The 27281-nt window shown below is 47.9% G+C and overlaps 3 protein-coding genes across 6 annotated transcripts in view; 1 reads left to right on the top strand and 2 right to left on the bottom strand.

The window, feature by feature from the left end:
- LOC106811613 (protection of telomeres protein 1-like) overlaps window positions 1-6208 on the bottom strand; it is a 21776-nt gene extending 15568 nt beyond the window's left edge. For all 3 annotated transcript variants that reach the window (XM_014815313.1, XM_014815314.1, XM_014815315.1), the window contains exons 1-9: window positions 5975-6208; window positions 3582-3651; window positions 3244-3383; window positions 2896-3024; window positions 1970-2650; window positions 1453-1561; window positions 1125-1270; window positions 465-586; window positions 137-275 (exon numbers count right to left, since the gene is read on the bottom strand). In XM_014815313.1, coding sequence (XP_014670799.1) covers window positions 137-275; window positions 465-586; window positions 1125-1270; window positions 1453-1561; window positions 1970-2650; window positions 2896-3024; window positions 3244-3383; window positions 3582-3651; window positions 5975-6133 — 1695 coding nt within the window. In that variant the 5' untranslated portion in view covers window positions 6134-6208. The remainder of the gene's footprint in view (window positions 1-136; window positions 276-464; window positions 587-1124; window positions 1271-1452; window positions 1562-1969; window positions 2651-2895; window positions 3025-3243; window positions 3384-3581; window positions 3652-5974) is intronic.
- Window positions 6209-6481: 273 nt separating this feature from the next.
- Window positions 6482-12938, top strand: LOC106811616 (cell cycle checkpoint control protein RAD9A-like). Of its 2 annotated transcripts, none has more exons than XM_014815320.1 (9): window positions 6482-6559; window positions 8522-8592; window positions 9366-9512; window positions 9835-9949; window positions 10208-10307; window positions 10654-10760; window positions 11063-11234; window positions 11512-11813; window positions 12124-12938. In XM_014815320.1, exons 1-9 carry the CDS (start codon window positions 6526-6528, stop codon window positions 12462-12464), a joined length of 1389 nt encoding a protein of 462 aa, XP_014670806.1. In that variant the 5' UTR covers window positions 6482-6525; the 3' UTR covers window positions 12465-12938. The 2 variants fall into 2 exon arrangements, with proteins under 2 accessions (XP_014670806.1, XP_014670805.1); XM_014815319.1 differs by lacking the exon at window positions 6482-6559 and adding an exon at window positions 7448-7570.
- A 156-nt stretch (window positions 12939-13094) lies between these two features.
- Window positions 13095-27281, bottom strand: part of LOC106811604 (clathrin heavy chain 1-like) — a gene marked incomplete at its 5' end in the record, with an annotated part of 31187 nt that continues 17000 nt past the window's right edge. Inside the window, 19 exons of the mRNA XM_014815305.1 lie at window positions 13095-16142; window positions 16478-16550; window positions 17040-17261; window positions 18112-18281; window positions 18832-18943; window positions 19823-19954; window positions 20481-20630; window positions 20950-21068; window positions 21281-21437; window positions 21968-22132; window positions 22317-22474; window positions 22751-22943; window positions 23471-23654; window positions 23836-23981; window positions 24283-24405; window positions 24707-24818; window positions 25121-25243; window positions 25779-25921; window positions 26434-26652. Coding sequence (XP_014670791.1) covers window positions 15982-16142; window positions 16478-16550; window positions 17040-17261; window positions 18112-18281; window positions 18832-18943; window positions 19823-19954; window positions 20481-20630; window positions 20950-21068; window positions 21281-21437; window positions 21968-22132; window positions 22317-22474; window positions 22751-22943; window positions 23471-23654; window positions 23836-23981; window positions 24283-24405; window positions 24707-24818; window positions 25121-25243; window positions 25779-25921; window positions 26434-26652 — 2862 coding nt within the window. The remainder of the gene's footprint in view (window positions 16143-16477; window positions 16551-17039; window positions 17262-18111; window positions 18282-18831; window positions 18944-19822; window positions 19955-20480; window positions 20631-20949; window positions 21069-21280; window positions 21438-21967; window positions 22133-22316; window positions 22475-22750; window positions 22944-23470; window positions 23655-23835; window positions 23982-24282; window positions 24406-24706; window positions 24819-25120; window positions 25244-25778; window positions 25922-26433; window positions 26653-27281) is intronic.

The following is a 27281-nucleotide window of genomic DNA, read 5'->3' as shown; positions in this document are numbered from 1 at the left end:
TCCGTACAGTGCATGCTACATAAGATCATGTCATACATGGCAAATAAAATCTCTATGGTGTAGTGTACAAACCAAGATGATATTCACAATTCTACACGGAGGGAAACGACGATCAAATGGAATAGTAATAGATTACCTGGCAATAAACATCACTGTAGGAATTTAGCTTTATGTCTGAGATAAGGGATTTTTTGGTTGTCACTGGAGCAAATGACTTGGTTTGCTTAAATAACTCTCTGTAGTGACTCAGCTGCTCTCTGTCCAACTCAGTGAAACTATAAAGTGAAACAATATCAACATCTTTATTATGAATCCCACAACTGACAACTGTCACCACATATCTGCAGAAGCGAGTTAAAAACACTTGCCAACGCTCCGAATTCCATGTCAGTGATGCTATATCTATGTGGATTGTGTAAAAAGATATAGACACAGATGGGAACAGAAATTGCTACACTGGTTACCTGTACAAAAGATCTGCACTGCCTGTCCTTGGTTGCTCACTACTGGCTGGCTCTTCGTCAAACACCAGAGCCACCGTAGCAGCAGTTTCCCTCAACTGCAGTTTGCCATAGAACAGAGTCACCTGCAAACAGACACAGGGTTGTTCTTGGTGATGTTAACGATCTCAGAGATGCAGTGGTCACACTTTTTACCTTTACCATTATATATCAGTAATATTTCACCTCTCATCTGTTCTACTGGTGAAGTGGAATTTCTCTATACAGGCAGGCACACGCACCTACCATTTCATGGATCGGTTTAAGATATGTATGAATTATGAATTGAACCTATTTTCTAGAAACTTTGTATCAGCTGGCTGGACAAAGATTGCTTGAACCGCAACCAAATTAGTTGAACGCCAAGGTGACATGATCATGTTGGATTTTAAGAAGCAACTACAATATTCTGACACACTCTATGTGTGAAATGTAGTTCTTCTCTTCTCATGATGATTTGAATATACTAGGTGATGACGGTGCTGATGAGTGCAACCACAGCACTAATTATGGAAACAAAGACTCAGGTTATAGCCTGAGGACAACTGTGAACAGGCTCCAACTAAACCCTGGTTTCAGGTTACATCGCAAGGGTGGCGAACTACATGACTCAATCTTTGTTACTTTTGCATGTAGCAGAAGCACGATGTCTCTTCTGCGGTAGATCTGAGGTAGGAGCTGCTTCGTGGGAGCGAACACGTGGCAGTGCACTGCGTCTCCCTCCTCTTCACCCGTGGAACCGTCCACTAGTCCAAAGTTCAACATCCAATCTGGAAGACGTGAAATTCTAAATGTAGAGGAGGATCAGTGTTCTCATCTGGCAAAATGCACATAAGAGGCCGACACTGAGAGACGAAATTAATATTCCTGAGAAATGTCTATTGTCTAGGAATTGGAGGACAAATCGAGATAAATATCCAACTGATAGAAGATCCTGTACTGAACAATTTACCTGTTCCTCTTGTTTTTTTTGGCTCATCTAGAAACTTGACAATTCCCCACACACTAGCTATCGAGCCAACTGCCAGATCTTTGATCAAGGTGGTGTTGTTGCACCGTTGCTGAAATATATACATATATCTTTTCTGTAAGGAGACAATCATTATTTAACTGACTGGTCCTATACTTTACCAGATGCTTTCTGCTGTTATTGCTGCTACTACTACAATAAAGAATCACTATATTTGTAAAAGAGGGTTGTGTGTGTTGGTTTCTGATAGGTTTACACACTTTAAACACTTAAGAGTTTAACAAGACGTCAACTATAAATTGCATTTAGAGAGTGATAGTTACACATATACATATATCAAACTACATGTATAGTGTTAATGAAGTCTCTGCACATAATTTACATAACAAAGTAAGTGGCCAGTTCCAAACTCTCAAGTTCTCAGTTAAAAATACCAAATTTCTATTTAAAAACACGTGAGGCTATAAAGAACAGAATCATAATTAATAAGGATATGTACCATTCCAGATATGACACCAGCTGTTACATCCATCACCGGTGGTGAACCAATTAACCATATTGGATTACTTGACTGTTCTGTAGTGGAACTATCGCTACTACTAACAGATGACTCTCTCAATGCAGACTCCACTCTCGTAGGCATTGCTTCGCTCAAGTCACTATTAACCTCCAAACAGCCACTTTCTCTATTAGCCATCAAGTTGTTGCTTAAGTCTTTACTGTTTTCCCAGAAGCTGCTTTTCATGATCTCTGGAGTTACAATACCAACTGTTTGATCAGTATTAGTGCCTCCTTGCTGAGACATAGAAATCTCCCCACTAGGTATACTATTTCGTTCTCCCAAATTCAGAGATATCGACAACGCGGCCAAAATCTCTTGAATGGCAGTTGAACCTCTTATTTTTTCAACTCCATCATCTTTCTCGGCTGGCTTTGTGAAAACAGTACCTCCAGTTTGTTCGTGCCTTTTACTCTTGCTCTGGCTTGTTGAGGTGAAATCTAACTTTCGCTTGTTGAATCTACCGCCCGTACAACTTGCCCCACTGGCTATTGCCGTGTTAGAATTGTTTGCAGTGGTACTCTGTTCAGGTGCTGATGCTTCCATTGGGGTCTGAGTCCCCATAACTTTCAAACTCATAGAAGCTACATTGCCTGTGAGCCTTTTGCGGCGTGTGTCCACCTGTAATTGATAACATCAGCAGTTAAGGAGAACACTGGCACCCTTCACTCGCATGCTCATTAATTTCAACATATTAATTAATCAGTTAAATATAACAATCAATATCCTTGCACAATAGTAATGCAAATGCTTTGCAATGAAAAATTTTCCAGGGCTGCTAATTGCAAATACATGCTCGAAGTCTCTACATATAACTATGGTGTTATTTTCTCAAACAGGCATATATATGTGCTTTACTGACTCACGAAGAAGTAGCTCGATGAGCGGGACTGTGAGCTGACTGCGGGAACAAACTCCAATTTCCATTGATTAACACCCATGTCCTGATGATCCTCACACTGCCTTGTCATTGCATTGCATACAGCAACGGTGTCCTAGATTAACACAAACAGTTCTCAAAATAACTGGTAACTCGATCGTCCAAAACAATTTCATATTAATTAAAAGTAAAAAGAGTTGAAAAACATTATGAGTTTGTCTGTTCCGGTGAAAATTGGCCGCTGTTTGACAGTAGTTGTCTGCAGTTTACTTGAGCTGTAACAAATCATGACTGCATTTAGGCATCATGAAGCAGTAACCATTAACCAACTCACCCAGAGCTGTGTGACCTGGTCAACCCACAAAGCCACGCTTCCACTGAAATCTATCAACACTACCATGTCTTTTGGAGCCTTTCCTTGGCTTCCTCTAGCCGTCTGCGGACTATGCTGCTTCTTCTTCCAACACACATTATCTACACGGAAAAACACAAAACCTTTGCTAGCTCTACCACTGATCTTAGCTTATCAATATCATACAAGGACAGTAAGGTTCTACCAAAGATATAAGTGTTATGTTACTTACTAGCTGTATGATGTAACACAGAACAAGACTGGGAAATTTGATAAGACGTGACGTGAACATGTCTATAGTAATCTGAGGGACAACATACCATCTGTAATTTTTAAGCTGATCTGATTGTCGCCAACAGCAGTCAAAGAACCTTTCCAAGATATTTTTCCCTGTAATCAAAGAGTATTATCACTTGTCTAACTCTAGATACAGGTTCCAACTCAGGATATAAAGGCACCTTTCAGTTGGCTCTGTTATTTGGAAGCTGTTGCACTAAATCTTAATCTATCACGCCAACAAGCACTATTAAATTAGCGTGTGTTAGTGTCTCATCAAACTGTATTCGGGTTTAATTGGATATTCCTACCTTCTCCGTACCACAACACATGTATGGTAATACACACATACACATGTATGGCAGGCCCGTAGCCAGCTTTCTATTGGGGGGGGGGTTGGTTTTTAAATGTTGGCAATTTGCTCGAAGGGCGCGTGTACAGGATTTGTAGCCAGGGGGGTCTATCCGTTAACCCATAGTAGCGAGCACCAGCGAAGGGGGTGGTCCTAGGGGGGGGCGCCTCCCCCAGAACGTTTTTTGAAAATTACAGCGGCCCGTGCAGTCAACCTGTGCGGTTTTTCCTCGCGCGTCGGAAGCAAGGGGGGGTTCCGGACTGCCCTGGACCCCCCCTTCCACGGCCCCAGCTCGGGTGTGCGCAGAAAGCGATCCCCTAAGCGGGGAGCCAAGCGACCGACGCGCCGGGGAGGTGTGTGGGAGGGGGGTGTTCATAAACGTTGGGTTTTCACCCAAGCCGCTCCGCACGATGGAGATTTTGGCAATTTATTACACCTAAAATGGAGGCGACCTGAGGTAAAATTCTTGCTAATTTAAAAAAAAAAAAAATTTTTTGGCTTGGGAGGGGGCTGCGGGGGGGGGGGGGGTTCGTTCGAACCCCCGAACCCCCCCTGGCTACGGGCCTGTATGGTAATACACACATACACACATACACATGTATGGTAATACACACATACACATGTATGGTAATACACACATACACATGTATGGTAATACACACATACACATGTATACACATGCATGAATGCATGCTGATTCCCCAAAAAGGTCTGTGAGGTGGTAATTTTTTTTTTGGTGTATTTGCCCATGTCGAGGTCCTAGCAAAGCGAACACCGCTTACTGTAATTGCGTTTTGATTGGATATATCCTGAACTCCACTGAAATTTAGCAATTGTGTTACACATCATCCTTATTTACTAGATGATTGCATTGGTGTTAGTAATGGAAAGAAAGGCATCACAAGAAATATAACATGAGCAATTTTGTAGCTCATCTGGCACAGTCAGATGCAGCTTGTAGAATTTGAAGAGCGTCCGTCTGTCTGTCAACAACATTGGCACAATTCTGAATAGCCATCGATGTACGATCTTGATATTTGATACATGGGGGGGGGGGGGAGTCAAAAATGACATTGGGATGGCACAACGAATGACTATTTGCCTGAGTGGAAAGTATAATTAATGGTCCTTTGAATTAAGTCATGAAAATTGTAGCTAGGTCACCACTGGAGCAAGTTTTCCAATCGGTCATCCACACAATATCTCTCAAAATGTTATGTTTGAAATCTGTCCTTTGCTCCACTGACCTTTGACCTACAATTTTGCCAGTATGATTGTTTTTGTCACCCTGATTATATACCAAATATCACATGTATAGGTCAAGATGTTTACATGTGTGCCACAATTCTGCATCTTTACAATGACCGTCCCATACCACAAGTTAATGGGAGAGTATTCTTCCTCCCGTCACGACTTGTGATCTTTGATCATTAACCCCAAGTTGAACTTCTCAACGGTATTTCATATTGACACCCTAATACATCTCAAGTTTCAACACTGTATGTCGATGCATTTAGAATTGCACACATATTACTGAGTTAGTGACAGATGCTCATGCCCCTCTACAAGCTCCATCTGTCCGAGTCAAGTAAGCTAAAAACAATGCTAATTAATGACATGGTGCTACGGCGACTTTTTAGTCTGCAGCACGTACAAACTAGGTTAGTTTCACTGACCTAGCAACACTGCCAACAGTATTGAAGCCATGAAGGTGTACGGGTATACCTCCCTCAGGCAGATAGGCCAATTAGGATTAGGCTTGGTGATATTCAGTTTTAGTTATTTATTATGAACTGACTACACTATAGTATAGGCCTAATATCATTATCAATGGTGCAAAATAGTATTAGTATTAGTAATAGTAAATCGATTTTCTCTATATACAGAGAAGAAGAAATAGTGCTAATTCTGCTAATAGTGCTAAGTCTGTTTCGTCGAAACAGACGTTGCAAACCGAGGCAGCTAGTAGTAATATACCACAAACCTCACAATATTGTCATAATTATAACTGTAGAACCACATTCACTACACTACTCACTGGTCACTAGTACAACTACTGCAATAAGACATCATATTTAGTGTTACCTTAATATAGCGTTTGGAAAGGCCGCGTTTTAAATCTTTTATTGTGGTATGCAAAGCTCCGTTTGGGATTAACTGTTCAAGTGTCTCAGATCCATCACCATTAATAGTATAATCATTTATCCCAGCTGAGGATTTCAGCACGACTCGTACAATTTTCATTATTGTAACTAAGCGATTACAAATTACAATATTATTGAATATAGGAACTAATTTAAACTCTGGCGCTGTTTCTCGCTGCCGCGCTCAACTCTTGTTGTTCGCGCTCCACTTTTTCGCTTGTTTCTGCCATCTCCTTTTCTTTTTCTTTTTCTTTTTCTATTTTAGGACAAAAATTAAAGTTTTTTTTACTATGATCCGTAGTATTGATCTGTTTATTTAATTAACGTTGTTTTTCTTTTTTCTAAAATTCTTAATTTTTAATAATCCTTAATTTCAAATTAATGATCCTTCCTAAGAACGTGGTTAGCAGAATGTCCGATGGGTGGCGCGCAATGCTCGTATCAAAAGTTTGGCAATGGAGGACATCTGTAGAAACTAAACTCGCGCCAAACATGAAGTTAATCATCCCGGGGGTAAATTTAAAAGGTACGCGAGGTAGTCAGAACAAAGTGTTTTTATTAGACTGAACCATCTTGCCGTGTCGCGTAGCATGTCGTCTGTCATGCTAATGAGGTTTTATACCATAAAATAACTGCACCACGACCCCACTCACCAGTCTTGCAAGTTGCAGTGCACAAGTTGAAGTTCCCTTCTCGCTTAACACTAGTCACTACGTTGGCGAGAGGTTCTACGCCGTGTAACAGTCAGAGAGCCTGGTCGGTTTAGCAGTGCACTAGCTCTAGTAACTATAGCTCGCGTACTGTTCACTATATAGCGTAATCGTACAGTTGCCGCTGGCGTAGTGTTGATCTATCGATTTGATCCACTTCTCTCTCCGTCTTCGTTATAATATATTCCCTAGGACTTTTGAAGACGAACATTTATGAGATTATGAGTTTATGATTAAATATTATGAGTTCACATGCAGACGACTGGTGCCTGGTGCCCAGTGGTGGTGCACCGCCAGCGGCAACTGTACGCGGGCTATAGTTACTAGAGCTAGCAGTGCACCACCACTGGGCACTGGCACCAGGCACCAGTCGTCTGCATGTGAACTCATAATATTTAGTCATAAACTCATAATCTCATAAATGTTAGTCTTCAAAAGTCCTAGGGAATATAACGAAGACGGAGAGAGAAATGGATCAAATCGATAGATCAACACTGCGGATCGCAGTGGAAAAAGTTGCAATTTACCAATGATGAAGGAAGAGAATTCCAATACGAAAATCGTCAGAATAACAGAAACAAAGAAGCTGAACTTAAAAGGATCCTTAGAAGATGGAACATGCCGAAAACAATTATGATCATGCTCAGATGATCGAGTGCATCGGCCAGGCTTCATTAAGCATCGGCCAGGCTTCATTAAGCAAGAGGGAATGCCAATCTTCACCTGACCATGATAAATTTTATGGAAAGTGATGAGTTTAGCATGGGGAAAGTGGCCACGAAGAGGAGACCAATCAAGACAAGCCAAAACAACATCAACACTATCATGTTAGTTTTTGGAAACCCATCTCGCAGCTTTATGCTGAATGGCATCCAATTTAGAGTAGTTCTGGAGTGTATAGGGGCACCAGCCTGGTAGCTCTGCCTGATGTAGTCCCTTCAGGTAGCTCTGCCTGATGTAGTCCCTTCAGGTAGCTCTGCCTGATGTAGTCCCTTCAGGTAGCTCTGCCTGATGTAGTCCCTTCAGTAGCGTCTGCTGCATGTCAGTCCCTTCAGGTAGCTCTGCCTGATGTAGTCCCTTCAGGTAGCTCTGCCTGATGTAGTCCCTTCAGGTAGCTCTGCCTGATGTAGTCCCTTCAGGTAGCTCTGCCTGATGTAGTCCCTTCGTACAGGAGCGGGAACGAAGGCGTTACACTTCTAAGGAGGCTCCGCGCGTCCCTCTCCAGGTTCTCGGTCTAGCATGTGTGAGGTAGTCACCTTAAGGGTAGCCGTGGGGTCACGTCGATAGATAACACAAACACTGTAGTACAAAAGCTACTCTCCGTGCGCACTATTACACCACAGAATATTCGTCACAGGTGGCTTGCAATTTAACAGCCTAAACAAACAACAACTCTGCGATACTAAACAGATGTCTACACGTTGTAACAGTCGCGTCGCGGATCGCGTAACCAAATACAAATAACCTCGTACCTTAATACGCGGATCGCGAAGTAGCTCGGCGAAGTGAAAAAGGAGAATGGAAGGAATAGGTGTAGGAAACCAAGGGAGGATCACGAGCTAGGAAAAACTAGACTACGCGGTTGAGAGGAAGAAACCCGAGTCTCTAGCTTCGAGTTTAGCATCACAGATGCGTTCGACTAATAAGTGTCGCAGATGGTGTGGCGTGATTTATGGTGATTGCTTACGCCGCGCGGATAATATCTGAAGAAGCCTGCGCTGTGCTACACACTGGTAGAGGTGTTCGATCGGTAAATTATCATTAGTGCATCTTTTTAGTGTTTGGGAAGGCAATACATTCGCTATCAAAGATTGGTGAAGAACTTTACTTCGAAGCGCTGGATGAAGGGGTAAGGCTAATCATCGATTGCATCGATGTGTACTTTCTTATTCCATAACTCCGGCAATATCGGCTAATGTGTGATTAATAGTTGAACGTTCGTGCTGCCAACAAACCTAGAGAACAAGCTCAACAGTATATTTAGGAAGTGGCTGGAGGTATGGCAGCCGTCGTTCGTTGAAGCCCGTTTTTGGCGTTTGTTTGAGAGCTGAGGCAATTATTTGCGATCTTCTGATGTAAAGTTTACAATAATGTTCATTTTCATACCTAATCCGAGTGTTTTCTAGCTCATCAAAACTCAAATCGTGAATTTATTTCCCAAGGCATTATTTCGAAATCTGCCGCCATCCGCGGCCATCTTTGTCTCGTTTGTATGAAAGCGAATTGACTGTCGTACCTCCAGCCTCGTAAATTGGAGATACGGCTGCCGTACCTCCAGCCACTGCCGTATATATTTACGGTCAAACCGGTGTGCAGCTGGGGCTAGATTATGTTATACACTACAACACCAATATTGGAGTTTAACCATAGACCACAGCGTTTGTGTATTGTAACAACGATGGGAGTTGTAGGGTGAACCTGGCAACTATTCATAAGTGTCTACTTCATAAGTGTCCTTTATAGACTGCACAATCCTAGTTGAAGTGGGGGGGGGCACGTACCTGGGGCCTCATTTTCGCAAATGTGCGAAAGTAATCCGGCGTGCTAAACTAGTATTGGGCCCTTTATGGACAGGCGTCTGCCAACATAGCTCTGACTGTGCACTAACACTGTGATTCGCAGCTGTCATTGCGGACGGTGAATTCGTCACGATCGGCTTACGCTTGCTTCACGTTTGTTCCTTCGTTCTTCACTCACTACGAGGTCGGTGGCGGCGGCGGCGGCGATGGCGACGACGACGACGACGTACGCTGCAAGATCGTGATGAAGGTGAGCACTGAGAATGAATATCGCTTTGGTGGCTCTATGACGAAATGTTAGTGTTATGGAAACTGTTATTAATGGATTCTCTATGTTGTATATATAATAGTGTATATACACACACGTACGTGTATGTGTGTGTGTGCGTGCGTGCGTGCGTGCTTACTAGGGGTGGAACGATTTATCCGTGTATCGATGTATCGTGATTAAAACCTCGGCGATACACGTATCGCTATGTTTGACTATTTAGGATACACGTATAGATAAGTATCGATACTCTACTGAATAAAATCCGCATAATTATGACGCACATGCTCTCGTTTTCTTACAGTCATGTCTGTCAGTGTTCAGATCGTTGTCGAACATTGAGCGGACGGTGGATACCTGTAAGGTGAGGTTGGACAGCAACGAGGCGAGACTCACGTTTCAACTGCGCTGCAAGCATGGCAAGTATTGTGATAACGAGATCTCTTCAACGGGGGAGTGTAGGCAGGGGTGGGGAGTGTAGGCAGGGGTGGGGATTGTGAGTGGAAGGTATGAGATGTACGAGTTTACTCCTTAGTGCATGACGATCGTCACTTTGTACTTTGTTAGTCTTCGCTTGCCTTCTTGGATTTCGTCACGCTTGACGTGCATTTTATAATTTGTGTGCTTAGGGCGGGAGGGAGGTTTTACGGTAATGTCGTGAATGTTGTCGCACGCAGGTATCGTGAAGACATACAATCTGACGTACATAGAGTCGGAAGCTCTCGTCGCCATCTTCTCGAAAGACTTGTGTCCGAATAGGCTCACTGCCCAATCCAGGTGAACGACACATGTAACGAGTAAATCCAAGTCCACACATGATGGTCAATATAGGGAAATGTCCGGTGTTCTTTACTGAAAGGTCCATTCTCTGGAAGTTGTTTCATTGTATAACTTCCGCTCAAGAGAAATGTGAAAAGCCATTCCACGAATTCTATGTAGAGTATGTATTCATCTCTGTCCCATGCAAAAACTGCTGTTAAAAAATAAGTTACCTTGATAACTTATTCCCTGGAGGAAATGTTTGCCTCGGTTTTGCCCCCAACTTGCAGCGGAGCCCCAAAAGCTCTGATTCAGCTGAAGTCGACAACGCTCGCCTAACGATTAAAAGTTTGATTCCCCACAGGTTGCTGTGTGATGCCATGCTCAACTTTCAAACCAATCAGGAGGAAGTAATCTTGATTGTCAACCCGCAGAAACTCAGCCTCAGGAATTATGTTGACGACGAGCCAGGTACGCTGTCTGGCGCGCGCGAACCGTCGACAGACGAGTGTTGTCCGTAGCTTCGTTCACAGGTAGCAGCACCGCTGCGCCCTGCACCCGCAGCCCCACACGTTATCCCGGCAGGAAACCCCAGACTCTTCGATCATAGTGATTTCGTTCTAGCAGCGCAAGCAGGTTTGAGTTGGGAGAACACATGTTCGAGAGAGGAACAGCCGAAAAACGTTTAGTTTTTTCCCCCGAAATCTATTTTCTCGACGAGCGCGGAGCAGCAGCGGTGCCCCCTGGTGCAGTGTTGATCCGTCCTTCTGCAGATCCGAGCAAGGTTGTGCAGACGGAGGTGACGCTCGCGCCAGAAGAGTTTGACAACTACCAGGTCGGCGTTGACACGGAGGTGACGTTCTGTCTGAAGGAGCTTCGTGCGATTCTCGCGTTCACGGAGGCCGTCGGCCAGCCGCTCGCCGCCTACTTCGAGACCGCCGGCAAGTGAGTGACCCCGCGTGACGTCAGGGCTCCGCGTCGTTAGCATCGTGTTCTATATTAATTCGTCGTCATCGTTACAGACCTACATTGTTCTATATTAACTCGTCGTCATCGTTACAGACCCATCGTGTTCTATATTAACTTGTTGTCATGGTTACAGACCCATCGTGTTCTATATTAACTCGTCGTCATGGTTACAGACCCACATTGTTCTATATTAACTCGTCGTCATGGTTACAGACCCATCGTGTTCTATATTAACTCGTCGTCGTGGTTACAGACCCATCGTGTTCTGCATAGAGACTGACCCTGGCTTCGAGGCTAGGTTTGTGCTAGCGACGTTAGCCGACAGAGCTTCACAGGCAGACAATACCGCACGCTCTGTCGCAGCAGCACCCTCTAAGCTCGCCAACGGCTCTACAGCGAAGAAGTCTGTGCGAAAGCGACCGGCAAATTCGTCGGTAGAAGGAACGCGGTCGCAGGGATTGCAAGGTAGAGGGCGCCATGGGCAGGGCGATGTCCGGCGTCAGATAGACTCTACAGAGATGAGGCCAACTCCTCACACCAACACTACTCACTCAGGTAAGGGCTCGTGGAAGCACACCTGCACATTGCACCCTATAATTAGACGTGCACCTGTAATTAGACCCGTGTACTTGTAATTAGACCTGTGTGCCTGTAATTAGACCCGTGTACCTGTAATTAGACCCGTGTACTTGTAATTAGACCTGTGTACCTGTAATTAGACCAGTGTACCTGTAATTAGACCCATGTGCTGTTAGCATCACTTGCCACGGTGACACGGTTCCCTACCGAGATTCCCGAATGGCGTAGAGCCGTAACGTGAAACCCTGCATGACCTCTGACCTGTTTACCCGATGTTTTCTTGCAGCGGACGTGCGACAGACAGACGCGGGGGCTTCACGATCGCTCGCGCGCGGCGGCGGCGACGACAACCGCCCGTCGTCACCCGTCATCTCACACAGACACGCGCAACAGCGGCCGGGCGTGAGGGGGCGCCAACGCGTGCCGAGACGGCATGAGGAAGAGGCTGAGGAGCACAGTGATGAGGATGCAGAAGAGGTGGTGGTGCCTGGTACGCCACCGAGTAAAAAGTTAAAGTCGATGTTCCTTGGCTTTTCTCAGTCGACACAGGGCACGGATAGATCGACGCAGGCCACCACGCGGCAGGTGCTAGCAGCGGACACCGATGAAGATGATGATGATGACTAAGGTGACACACAGTTAGCACTGCAGCGTCGTGACACGTGTATAAACATTATGACGTGTGTGTAGACCGTGTGACGCGTGTGCTGCAGTGGGAATTGCCTTCTCTCTATATGCACTCCCAAGTTTAATCGCTGCTTCCGTGTGTACGGTCAGACCCGTGTAGTGGACACGTCCATAGAATAGACACTCGGCTACAAAGATGCTTTTTGGGGTTTCTATTAAGTGAACTTTGCTACAGGATTGACTCGGCTACTGTTGAACAGTACACTTTTCCATGTTTTGTATGCAAGAGTACAGGCAATTAGCAGAGCATGGCGACTTGTTACACGTGTATCTCACCAAACCCGCGGGCGTAGACTCTGCAAGGTTGTAACAGTTCTTGTTAGCAGTGCTAGTTGTTATTGTTGCTGCTTGTATGCACGAGTTCGTTCCGAAGAAGTTCCAATGTAAATAAAGTGTACATTATTTCGTCAGTCATTCTAATGTTTGGTATTCATTTAATTATCAATTATTTCAATGTTCATACTGTCATGTCTACATCGCTCCATCAGTTTATAGTAACGTACGTGGTGTCGTTGTACTCGCAATACCGTCATCGCAACGCCGCGCGAGTAAAACAACAGACAGTCAAGCTCTCATGTTCAGCATGTTTGGTGTCATATTTATTTATTTATTTATGTCATATATACTTGCAACAATGAGTAATACTACGAGCATACGACCTGTATATGTAGTAGACGGACTCCCGACGCTGCGTGCGACGCCGTGGTCACCTATGATACACGCTACAGCTTTATAGATATGCCGTCACGATTACACGTGCTGCGGTAAAGGGGCTTCCACCCGACTACTACTCTACTGCTGCTGCTGCGCGGCGACGACGATGATTAACCGAGGCGGATCGATTAATCTCACCATCGCTTAACGACGAAGAAGAACGGGGGGAGTGAGAACTAACGACTTGGCGGCCAGGCGGTGGGCCTGTTATTGCAGTCCCTCCCCGACACCACGTTACAGATACATGCAGTTGAAGGAAGTGCTTGCGCAGGTTACGACCTTGGATGTCGGTAACCACGCTGCACTTGCGGATGCGACCGTTAATATCGTAGTAGTTTAGATGCGAGACGTTAGCGTCATGTCAGTGTTAGTAATAACGCACTACTGCATCGTCTCGTTAGTAACAGTTCATTTAGCGTCGTCCCTGTCTATATCACTCCTGATTTGCATACTTGATTGTATTTTGCTGGCAATAACTCGTCATTGGCCAACATCACAACCAAGACACAGACACAGAGCCAGCTGGTACCGGAAATAGTCATCAAAAAGTGAAAAATTAACAATAAAAAAGAAAACAAAAAAAAAACCTCGGAAAATACACAACGAAACAATCTCTGCAATACCGATAAAATAATACAGGTAATACAAGTAAAATTATGCAATATGTGTGACAATCTTACGATCTCAAATCAAGAAACGCCGGCCGTCTTACTGCAACCACCAGCCAACCAGGAAACCAATCAATGTAAACCACGAAGCTTCCAGGCTGGCGTGTCACCAGATGGCGCCACTAGTGCCGAGATATTCACGATCTCACAATGCTCGCACAATTCCATTTCGACATGAAACGTACCACGCCATTACGCATAGCGGCAAACCACCGAAGTATGTGTACATGCGTCAGGAGTAAATGATCACAATTTGTGATAATTTACTCCTGATATGCGTATATGTTTGTGTGTTATATATAGCTGGGAGGGAATTCATAAAAATTTTGCACTTCAATTTTGAGCAATTCCCTCCCCGCTATATATATATATATATATATATACGTATGTATAAACATGCGAACGAGTGTAAACATAATCACGAAGGCAAAGAACCGGGAATCGCGCGTCCAACCCGCCGCCGTGCGACTCACTCACTACTCCTAACTACTGGAATGTTCGACACTTGCACAGCAAGCGCTATTTGCGTTCGGTAAATGAACCCGAGGAGGAGGAGGAAGGGTCGACGTGTCTCAAACTTGCCGTTCCGTCGCATTCCGCAAAACGCCGCGAAAACCGTACATCAGATTACAGGGAGACGAGCGCGCTGGTCAAGCCAGTGTCGCATAGACATACGTAATGAGCTGTTACACGCTTACATCGATCTCCAAGGAGATGCTGGAAACGTCTCGTTAAGCAGAGAATGAGATTTGTGAAGGTTGACATGATATTCACAGATGGGCGCGCGTCGACGACACTGCACGCCACCTACCGGACGCGAACAAGACACAGAGACTCGCACATCTTTGGTTGAGATTCGGATGCAGCTAGTGAAGCCTCAAGCCCTGGGTGGGTATCGGGTGTAGTGCTGCTATGTAGAGACCCACCCCCCCACACACACACATCGTGCCACTGAGCGGCCGTGTAAACCATAATTCACATTAAACACATGTAATTAAGTAAAGTATCACTAAAACAGCAATTGAGTCTACTCTCTATGATTTCACATATACAGAAGACGAAAGAGAGAGTGGAACCGCAGATGGGCGACGCTTGTATCTACAATCCCGCGTGTATAGGCCATAACATCAACTGCTTCCCACTACGCGCCAGACTAACGCCACCGAATCGCTGCTACCAACAGCAAACCATCCCAGCGACGATGACAAACGATGAACACGACGACGCATCAACATGGAAGTCCAGTCACCAACTACCGTTGACCGACAGCAAAACGCATTATGAGAGGAGCGTTGAGCATTCACCTAGTTTCACTACAGTACACAGTGACAATCATCAACACCATAGTCACCACCGCCACCACCACCATCATCATCATCGTCCCTGCAATCCTCATAATCATCGTTACTATCAACACCGCGACCTGGTGATGCTACCGTTAAAAGCACCTACATAGGTCCTGCTTTACAGCCCACTGCAGTCAACAACAGAGTTTCCAGGACACAGAACAGCCGGTTAACGTATGGCTGGCCGGCCGGCAACTCACAGCCACACCTGGCGGCGGCGACCGGTGGCGTGCGGGCGACGCGCAACCCCGCGCGACTCTACAACACGGTACGGGTAATTAGTGCGCACTACGAACGACTCTTAAACTACATTATAATAAATTAACACACCCTATTCACGACCCCGCCGCCGCCACCGCAACGACGACGGCGATCCCTAATTATGCTTCGAACGCGTCGTTCTACGCATCAGGCACGCGCAACAACGACGACGACCCCTACTGACTGACTGCACGTTGCAACCGCGAAGCCGCAGGGATACATGTGTATAACACAGCCCCCTGGGTGAGTGTGCCATGTGTCGCATAACTAGGGAGCGAAGGTCTACGAGTCACTACTAACCACCAACCACAGCTATGTACAGATCTCTCCAACGCTCAGTCCGCAGAGTGCCTAACGTTATATACGCTATTAACGACGAAGCTCCTCCGCGCACTATACGAGGGAGCGAGGAGGCCACAACGGTCCAACGAGAGACGGCCACGTGCACCCTGCTCCGTCACGACCGCTCTACATCTCGTAGCCTTGGCCGACGCCGGGCTGTATGCCAGGGTAGCCCGGCTGGGGCGACTGTCTGTACGGGGTGGGGCCGGTACCATAGACGACACCAGGGGGCATCTGAGGCAAGCCCATGCCGACACCGGCTGTGATCATCAGCGGCCCCTGCTGGGCTGAAAATGAAACAAAGTAACGCGTAAGTCAACTACTCGAGTCCACCGTTGTTACAACGACAATCACGCAGTTATAACGTCCTAGCTATTACCTCGACCCGCCCTCCCCCATCGTTCACCGTGACCACCACTGCTGCTGACTGACTCACCAGCATCCCTCGTTTATGACCTTTTCACACCTACACGCTAACTTCAGTCGAGGTCGTATCAGTGATGACGCGCGCGTGTGTGAGACGTAGCATGTGTGAGACGTAGCATGTGTGAGGCGTAGCGTGTGTGTGACGTAGCGTGCGTGAGGCGTAGCGTATGTGAGACGTAGCGTATGTGAGACTTACTGTATCCGCCCGGCGCCGGCGCTCCATGAGACTCTTCACTCCTCAGAGATTCTGCTTCCTGAAGCTTGTCCACCTGTAACCAACGGCAATAACACTGATGACTGCCACACGCACACAGATAGATGCTCCTATTCTCCAGGAGAGAGAAACAGAAGAATGCACACGCACACTTACACAAGGAGGGTGAGAGGCAAAGGGGAGGAGGGCGAGGAAGAGAGGGAAGGAGAGAAAATGAGAAAGAGGGGGACAGAGCAAGTGAAGGAAGAAGGAACGACATAGAGACCCAGCACTCGCTGTGGCAAGACAACATGCGGCAGATCAGCAACATGACAATCGACACAGATTCGTCGCTTGTACAGGCGACTTCCGACCGCCCGTCATGCGTTATCATCATCTCTGCTCCTCACGCACACACACACACACACACACGCACGCGCGCACGGACGCACGCACACACACACACACACGTATGCATGCATGCACGCACACCCACCTAACTCTTAACTCTCATTCGCTCTCGGTCCCTACCCACCGAAACACGGACCCGCGCAGGCAGGCGTACCTTGGTCGTGTACTCGCGAATGACCTGGATCATGTAGGGCATCGCGAAGTCGAGTATGTTGTGCTTCCATGCGAGCTCGAGGATGACGTCCGCATGCAGCAGGTCATAGCACTGGTAGAGGCACGCCGCAAAGCACTCGTTGTTACGTTCCTCGAGGAAGTAAGCGAGAAGCTCCTCCGCCAGGTCCGACGTACGTGACTCCGCCGCGTACTCCATCGCGTCCTGAAACACATGCAACGCGAGCATACGTATAGATGGCACTGCGATCACCGCCAGGTCTGCCGCGTACTCCATCGCGTCCTGAAACACATGCAACGCGAGCATACGTATAGATGGCACTGCGATCACCGCCAGGTCTGCCGCGTACTCCATCGCGTCCTGAAACACATGCAACGCGAGCATACGTATAGATGGCACTGCGATCACCGCCAGGCACTTAAACACGCGCGTGCTTTCAGATGGCAATTCAATCACCGGACAGAACGACCTACTACTACCTACTTGGAATTAGTGTTTTTTGGGGCAAGACCGAAAGAAAGTGTTGCCTTCGGTTTACTCAAAAGGTTAGGGCACCACTGCAAGCAAGGAAGGCAACCACGGCACTGGCCGTCGCTGCCGCAGTGAAATTCGAGCCTCAAGAATTCACTCGGTTCAGTGGTGTAACCCAGCAAATCGCTTGCGTTGCTCATTGCACCGTATGCAGATCAGCAAAATGACAATCGACACGGATTCGTCGCTTGTACAGGCGACTTCCGACCGCCCGTCATGCGCTATCATCATCTCTGCTTTACACAGCCGCAATGACTTCCACCAGTGCCTTGGCAAAATTGGAACAGGCCTCACACAAGTACAAGAACAGTCTTCACTTCACACAAATGATGCGCATGACGACCTTCAAGACGACACGTATATGCCACAGCAATGGCTGCCAACATACAGACCGTCGCAGTGCAGGGGGCGCCACTAAATACAGACCGTCGCAGTGCAGGGGGCGCCACTAAATACAGGCCCGTCGCAGTGCAGGGGGCGCCTCTAAATACAGACCCGTCGCAGTGCAGAAGGCGCCACTCACCTTGAAGAGACGGTCCTTCTTGCAGAGCTCGACGGCGAGCTTCCAGCGGTTGTTGCCCTTGTAGAGGTAGGCTGAGATGCGACGGAACTCGATCAGCTCATGCTTCTCCAGCCGCTGCGCCAGCGCAATGTTGTCAAAGTTGTCGAACGCGTCGATCGACGTGCGCAAGCCTGCAGGGGGCGCCAGAGGTCAACGTCAGTACATTGATAGACAGTACGAACAAGTATGTAAACAAATTTAAAGCAGACACAATTAAATTGAACAAACATCTGGAGGAATTCGATTGATCATTCACCATAGGTCAGCTTTGCCAAGATTAACTATCTATCAAAATTATCTGTTGCCGTAAATAGTAGCAGAAGGGTGAAGCAGAGAAAACCCAGTGAACAAAATCAAGAGAGAGAGGAGGGAGGAGGGAGGGAGGGAGAGAGAAAGAGAGAGAGAGGAGAAGAGAGAGGAGAAGAAAGAGAGAAAGAGAGAAATGAGAGAAAGAGAGAGAAAGAGAGGAAAGAGAGGAAAGAGAGAAGAGAGGAGAAGAGAGAGAGAGAAAGAGAGAAGCGAGAGAAGAGAGAGAAGAGAGAGAAAAGAGAAGAAGAGACAGAGACAGAGACAGAGACAGAGACAGAGACAGAGAGAGAGAGAGAGAGAGAGAGAGAGAGAGAGAGAAAAAGTAGAGGGGAGACAGAGAGCGTATGGTATAGGGAGCGACTGTGAGCGTACCGTTGTAATCTTCCTCGTCAATCAGCATGTCGTTCAGAGATTCGTTTATTGCCTTGTTATTGAGACTCTGCACCGAGCGCAGGTACGGCTTCACCATCGGCAGGTGTGACGTCTGCAACGCGACACGGGGGAGAAAGCAGACACGCTCGTTAAACACACGTGACTAGTACCATTATGCTACCAACAAACATCACCATGTAACATACAACATTACCTACCATCACGTTCAATTACCACAGCGCACAATACACTACGCATACTACTCCTAAATTAAGTAACACACATCATATAATTATAATAATTAGTTAGTGGTAAAACAGGAAACAGTCATTATAGTGTAGTACACAACTACGAGATAGTAATAGTGAACTCGTACTAACAATCTATTGATGAATGATTAAACAGACAATAACCGCACATGGGAAGCATACTACACAGTTGACACCTCACTATTTTGTCGGGCCATCACCAAAACAGACATTTCTCAAGCTATCAGTTAGGGGCCGACACGTTGTGTCCGCCCTACTGTCCCGTCACATGCCGTGGTGCTCACTCGAGATGTGAGCGTGTCGTGCCACCAGGTGGCGCCACGAGGGCAGCGTGACTCGCGGACTGCAGGTGCAGGTGTATTATTCTCGCACGCCAATGACTCAAGCACTCTCGACGGAACAACCGGTGAAGTTGCCGGGTCCGCGCGCGACAATGCCCGCGGCCGCCGCGAGATGGCAGCACGCGTGCACGTGCGCGAGCAAGACCCCGAGAGCGGATCTAAGGAAGCGTGCTTCGTAATGCGGTTGCCAGAGCGATGAGACGGAACACTGCGCGGGAGGTAGGTTCCCTACACTCCTCCGCGCGGGTTTAAGGAGCTTGTTACTACACTCCGTTCTGCGCCTTAACACCTGAATAAAGGCAACCCACGGCCGGTACTGCGACTGGTGGACACCACCCGTCCTCCGGCGTGTAAAGCGGATAAGAGCGACGCATCACTCACCTTCTTGATGAAGTTGACGGTGCGCGTGTGATCGAGCCTAGGTGTTAGCACCAGCAGCAGGTCATTCAGTAGCATCGGCTTGTAGTCGAGATAAAACTGCAACGCCTTGTAGTACAGCTCTATGTTCGCCACCTGGTGGACATGGAGAAAACCACTGTTACGTCACGAACGCCCAACAGGCAGCAGCACCGATGCCAGCGACGTCGACTCATGACTAGCGAACATGAACTAATGCTAATTAACTATATTATAACTACGCATATCAGGACGGCAATGATGCTGCCACGTCTCTAACCACCGTTCAGAGTGCTGTAGTGAAGAATCATCAGATTCATACGAAAGGTAAGCAGAACACTGTTATATCATCACCACGGCGGCACTAGCGACAAAGAATCCACAACGACTATAGCGCGCCGGCACCAATAGTCCATAAATGGTCGACACCTTCACCATGCTAGCAGTCTCACACGACACAAGTACCGCTAGATTTCCGCGAGCGAGGAACGACACACACGCACGCACGCACGCACGCACGCACGCACGCACGCACACGCGCTCACCCACACACAGCGCTGAATCACGAGCAAACTAAAAGATCAAGCAGCATCCGCGCTTGACATCCCCCCACCCACCACCGCACGCGTTTTTCTGAGCTCACTTTGGTGATGATCTCCTTGAAGTGCGCCTCCCTCCACGCGTCCGTCGGATGCTGCATCATCGTCACGCACGCGTTGTCGAACTCCTCGTACTTGTCGTAGAGGAACACCAGCTCTGCCCAGAGGTGGGCCTGCTCGGCAGCCCGCAGCACCTGCACAGACGCATCACGCGCACGATGAGAGCGTGTGCCGCACCAACCGCAATGTTGATTACTTAACTCATTACTAATTACCTCATTACTCATTATTACTTACTCCTATTTTTACTACTCAATAGCAGAGATGCACGTCGTTACATAATTTTAATCAATGTTAACCCGTGGTTCGGTTTCGTTAAGTGTCATACACAGTATTAATACACACAGTAGAGTACTGTGCCACATACAGTACAGTGCTATAATATACAAAGTACAGGGCTCACTTAGATTCTCGACACTAGTCGTACTCGAGCTGCATGCATGTGACTCGTACCTTAGGAATGTTGACTCGAGACCAGAACAGCTCGAGGTGCTCTCGCATCTTCTGTGGCTTGTAGCGCGAGTAGAGGATCGCCAGCTCCGTGAACATGCCCATGTGCGCCCGCTCCAGACCTGCGCGAACACAAAAAACAACCGCAGCGGTCAGTGCTGCCGCCCCGCAACCAAACGAGGCACTACGACATCGCGACAAGGGGAGTGTTGTCATCCATGGGGTGACAAGTCGTCGCCACTACTGCCATCACAATCATCATCGCCACCACCCCGCTGTCACCACCCCCGCTGTCATCGTCGTCATTTCTACACTGTCATGTTGCGGCACGGACCTAGCGCAGCCTCCAGCAGCTGGATGAGCTCCTCGAAGAATCCACGGTCCTGGTAGTAGTTGATGAGCTCTTCCAGCTCGTCAGCGTGAACGACGATGTGCAGGCCACACATCTGCGCCAGCCGGAACTCCTCGTGGTCCACGCACGCAAAGCACACCTGTACGCAGGTAAACACGCAGGTGTTAACGAGCAGAACACGTGTACGCAGGAAGACACGCAGGTGTTAACGAACAGAACACGTGTATGCAGGAAGACACGCAGGTGTTAACGAGCAGAACACATGTACGCAGGAAGACACGCAGGTGTTAACGAGCAGAACACATGTACGCAGGAAGACACGCAGGTGTTAACGAGCAGAACACATGTGCACTACAGTTGGAAACAGCAACGCCTCTCCCAGTCCAATACTGGTAACATCTGTGTATGGCCGACTAATTTTTATGGTATTTATATAGTAGAAAAACAAATTTTCGAAAAATCAGGACTGGCCAAGTTTTTCCTCCGACTGCCTGTACCCAGATAAACACGTTAACAAGCAACGCACACCTGTATGCAAGCAAACGTACATACGTTATCGATGTAACAGGTGCGGCACCCCAACAGTGATATTCCTACACCAGCCACCTGTGACACGCCCCCCCCCCCCCGGGACAACCCCTGCTCCCCCATCCCGCGCGTCCCACTCACCTCCTTCCAGGTCTTGGTGCTGTTAGCCTTGCGCGCGCTGTCGACGGCTCCCTGGTACTGGCCGAGCTGCACGAGCGTGATGGCAAGTCTCGCAAAGTTAGACACGCTGTTGTAGAGAAGCTTCGCCGCCTCGTACATCTTACACTCGTAGCAACGGTCGCCGACCTAGAACAGCGCAGCATCCCCATCAGTACCGCGAGCCAAAGACACGCGAGAGTCACGCACGGGCGTAACGTCACTACATATTATAAGCCCTTAATGTTTCACAAAGATGAGTATTAGGGTTATGCACCACAGAAGGAACCTTGGAGCAACCACGGTAAACGCGTACAGACACGCACGCACGTACCTGTTGTATCTGTGCGTGGTTCGGCCCGGACACAAACTCCTCGAGGTCGGCGAGACGATTCGTCTTCGCGTAGGCGAACACGAGTTCGGTCTCGATGAACGACTCTCTCGCCTTCTTACGCGCCATCTGCAGGTAGCGAACCAGGTCCTCCCAGTTGTCTGCGAGCGCGTGAAGAGGAAACGAGAAAGACATTAGATATCGTCTGCCATTGTTCGCTCAGACCTTTGCTTACGAGGCTCCCACGTCTCTAACCACCGTTCAGAGTGCTGTAGTGAAGAATCATCGGATTCATACGAAAGGTAAGCAGAACACTGTTATATCATCACCACGGCGGCACTAGCAACCATTCACCCTTCCCCTCACCCCCACCCTCCCCCCCACCCCCACCCTCACCCCCCCTCACCCCGCTCCTGTGTGTCCGGCTACTCACTCACCGTGTGTCTGTGCGACGCTGACCACCTCCATGTAGGCGGAGGGGTCGTTGGCTTTGATGAACGAATCGATGGCTTCCTTCACCATCGCCTGCTGCAGCTGCGCCTTCGCGAGGTGCGACCAGACGGCTGGCTCGTTGCAACGCTCCGCAAACTCGTACGCGCGATCCAGGTTGCCTACGTGCTCGATCAAAACCTGAAACATAGATGGCGCCACAGCAGTGATGTAGTTGGATTTTAACTCTCTTGAGGTTTGATCGATGTTTAATTTTTCGAGCATTATTACTGCTGTAATCACATTTAATTAGAAAAGACTTTGAACATATTAAAGTCACCCTATATTTTTAATTTCATGTTTTTTTTTGGTTTGATGATGATCGATGTTTTAATTGGCCAGGTCCGTCTGTAGCTGTGCGAAGCTTCAGCCCTATCATTTAATATCAACCGACCGTCATAGACATCTATTATTGGCTCTAGATAGTCTTCATCATCAGCAACGCAGCTTTATATCAGCGAACGACAGACAAATATTACGATAGGACTCTGACAGGAGAGTAACGTCACCCGAGACAGGAGACATTACTCAGACGAGGACTGAGTAACAGGATAACAGGATACACGTGATTCAGTAATGGCAGCATTCGGATTCCAACTGCTCAAGTGCGCTGCGATACGCGTGCGCGAGGAGCAGGAAGCCAGCGTTCGGCAGCGACGACCACGCACCTGGATGGCGGAGGCGTTGACGTCAAACTTCTTGAAGATGGCGAAGGCTTCCTCGTAGAGCTCGCTGCCGATGGCAATGTTGGCGATGTCCGGCGCGTCGTAGTTGTCCAGCCGGTTGATGTACTCCATGACGCGCGTGCGGTCAGCCTTGATAGCGGTCAGTATCAGCAGGTTCTGCAGGTTGCTGTGTGCAGCATCATAATTACATACATTACTTCTACTACTCCTATTATTAGTAGTATAATATAGTAGTATAGTATTTAGTAGTAGTAGTAATAGCAGTAGTAGTAGTAGTAGCAAAAGCAGCAGTAGTATTGGTCTCAATTGTAGATTCAAGGGCCAAGGTATTAAGAGTTAGGACTCACCTGTGGTCACTGAACACAGAGTTGTCGAGCACAATCTTCTCTAGCAGCTCAATGAGTTCGTTCGGAAGGTCGGCTGTCATGAAGGCCTTTACTGTGACAGAGATGTCCTCTGGGTCCTGGGTCTCAGCCAGTGCTGTCTGAACCACCTGTAATGTGCACACACCCAATCAATCAATTAATCAATTACTCATGCAATCGATCAGCCAGTACGACATGAACTGCCTGTGATGCACATAGCTAATCGATCAATCAATCAATCAGCCAGTGTCATCTGAAGCACCTGTGATGCGCACACCCTCCCAGCATCGTATAAACCACCTAAGATTCACACACCTAATCAATCAATCTGAATCAACCAAGTAGCTAGTACCACCTAGGATTTTTTTTATTGTACCACAAACTGTGCAGTATTACCCCTCATACTAATCAATCGATCGTTATTTATACCTGATCGATGAGTTGCCGCTTGTACTGGTTGTCTTCCTGCAGCACCTGGGCCCACAGCTCCGGATCCCGCCGCTTCACCAGGTAACGCGCCTCGCTCTTGAACAGCGAGTTCTCGTTGCACACCTGTTAACGAATCACACAGAGATACTGTAACACACCTCTTAACGGATTATCATAAGCTAAAGCTTCTATCACACTATAAAGCTTAATCAGGGACACATGTGTCTGTCCAGTAACATAAACGGGAGAAGGAACAACTTAAATTCCACACCCTCACAGCCAACTCCACTCTAGACACGTAGTCTCAAACCCACCCACCCCACCCTACTATATTCCTGCTACCCCATCCAGCCTGCTACACTATACTCCAGCCACCACGTCGTCTTCCCACTCACGACACGACAGCACGCGTAGCAGGGCTTACGTTGATCAGCTCCAGGTCACACTGGCCGCGCTCGTATGCGATGCAGGCAAGGTGCGGGTCTCTCTTCTCACAGTAGCGGCCGACGACCTTGCTGTCATAGTACGGGTTCTCCCTGCAAACATCCACACACACGTAAGCACCCACCACTCACTGCTCCCCCCGCGACTACAAACACCTCACTCACGAATGAGAGAGGGAGAGGAGAGAGATCGAGCAGAACCTCAGCCCTATCATTTAATATCAAACCCCGACAAGGTCAATCAATCTGTTAGGCTCTAGATTGCTTTCATCACAGGCTCTGCTATTCGATGACGCTCTCTCCCCATGCACGCTACAACGCCGACGCCTCTTATATCTGCCGCTAGCACCCCCTCCTCCCCCCGCAAAACGTCTATGCTCTAACAACGATCGTACTTGAGGAAGCGCTCTGCATTGTTGTTCATGTCGATGTAGATCTTGGCGACGGCATTGTGCGTCGCCGGCTCGGTGACGCCATCGTGTATCCGACTCTCCAACCACGGCAGCAGCAGCTTCAGCCTGCAGCACAACACGACGCATCACTTAAAAGTCACCCCGCTAACAATCAATCAATCAATAAATAAATGTCTCAATAGATGTGACTAACAGCCAATCGATCAATCAATCAATAAATCAATCGGTCACACGTCACAAGAGTAACAGTCAACCAAACAATCAATGTCTTAATTATTATGACTGCAGCAACAGCCAATCAATCAATCAACATAGTAGAAGAAAAGGCCTGGGCCAGCACTACGAGTGGAGGGGAGTGCGATGTATTCACAATGCCACCACACAGTGATCATACCCGGCTCACCAGCGATCGTCTGTAGCTGTGCGAAGCTTCAGCCCTATCATTTAATATCAACCAACCGTCATAGACATCTATTATTGGCTCTAGATAGTCTTCATCATCAGCAACGCAGCGACGTACAAACATCGCGGTTTCATATTCAAAGAGGGAAGAAACATCACTCTGAGAGGAATCATGCTGAACGACAATGAATCAACGATCAAGATGAAGTCCCCCCCCCGCGCGAGTATGACGACTCACCGGTTACGTTTCTCGACCTCGGCGACGAGCTCGTCTGTGGAGAACTGGCCGCGCACGACCATGATGAGCTGCTTGATCGTGTCCTCCGTACAGTCTACGTCCAGCAGCCCACCGATGACCACCGGTAGCCGGCTAGGATTCACCTGCGAGACGTGTGAGGCAGTGCGCGGTCAGTCACGGTCCTCCCAACGCGCACGCACCCAATTATGGAGGCACATCACGCCAGTATTGAATCGCTCTCTCTCTCTCTCTCACTCTCATGCATGCACGCACAGGCGTCACCCAACATCTATACACAACTCTCTCTAGCGGTCACTGCAGTAGATAGCTGTTACACGGTAGCAACTTACACATCCACACACAAACACAGTGGCTAGCTACGAACCACTCGTCCACTCACACGCACACGCGCGCGTGCACGCACGCACACACACACACACACACACGCACACACACACACCAGTGGGAAAAATACATGGGGGCTCGGGGCGATTTAGCACCCGAAATGCCATAAAGAGCCCCCGTAAATTTGCATATAGTTCAATGAAAACCAAATTTTAGAGTGCTATTTTCATGCACGCAAGCTTGAAATGTAGCACCACGAAAAATAAATTTTAATTTTTTCCCTGACACACACACAGCAAGCTGATCCTACCTTCTGCACGTAGATCTCGATGTACTTCTGCAGGCTGTTGCGGTACAGGTAGAGCACGAGGTCGTGCACAAAGTCGAAGCGGTCGCAGACGATGATCAGCGGCAGCTGGTCGGTCAGCTTCGCCTCCTTGAGGAAGTTCTTCACGCGCTCGGGGTCATAGCAGTTGCTCTCACGGCAGATGCGCTCAACCTCCTTGATCTGTCCGGTCTTGCACGCAGCCTGCGATCAATGCAGACGCTACAGTTAGGAGCTTTAGTACACTATAGCTATTTATAAGGCTTCAAGATTCTCACCAACTGCCCCCCCGCAGCATGAACGAACGGACGGACGACACGGCATCCGCTGTTACCACGACAATAGGCAGCATTTCTCTCCATTAAGGCCAAGACACACTGCAGCGACAGCGACCGACCGTAACGACAAAGTTCACCCAGCACTCACCACAGTGCTACTCATGAGCAAACGGCAAAAAACTCCTGCTGCTGCTTTTAAATAAATTGCTGTAAAAACGCTCTATGTATAACGAGAATATAATAAAGTAATATACACGCAGCATATAATACGAACGTAAACAATAATCACGTCTGATGGCTGCCCGCAGCCTTGCACGTTTTGGTTAGATGGGTTCGCGGCTCCACTGTTTATGACAGGCGGTGCGAGTTTAGCGCTGGGGACCAGTCTACTTCCTGGCTAGCATTGGTTTATAATTTTATGACGTAGTGGCGATGTCACGTGCCGATGGAAACGGCTGTGATTGGCCATTTGTAAAGTGGGGACGATGAGGGGGAGAAGGTGATGGAGGAGGGAGGAAGAGGAGGAGGGAGGAGGAGGGGAGAAGGTGATGGAGG

Source organism: Priapulus caudatus, unplaced genomic scaffold (assembly GCF_000485595.1).
Source record: "Priapulus caudatus unplaced genomic scaffold, Priapulus_caudatus-5.0.1 Scaffold556, whole genome shotgun sequence".
Taxonomy (NCBI): Eukaryota; Metazoa; Priapulida; class Priapulimorpha; order Priapulimorphida; family Priapulidae; genus Priapulus; species Priapulus caudatus.
Note: the sequence above shows the minus strand (reverse complement) of the source record. Positions and strands in the feature narration are given on the sequence as shown.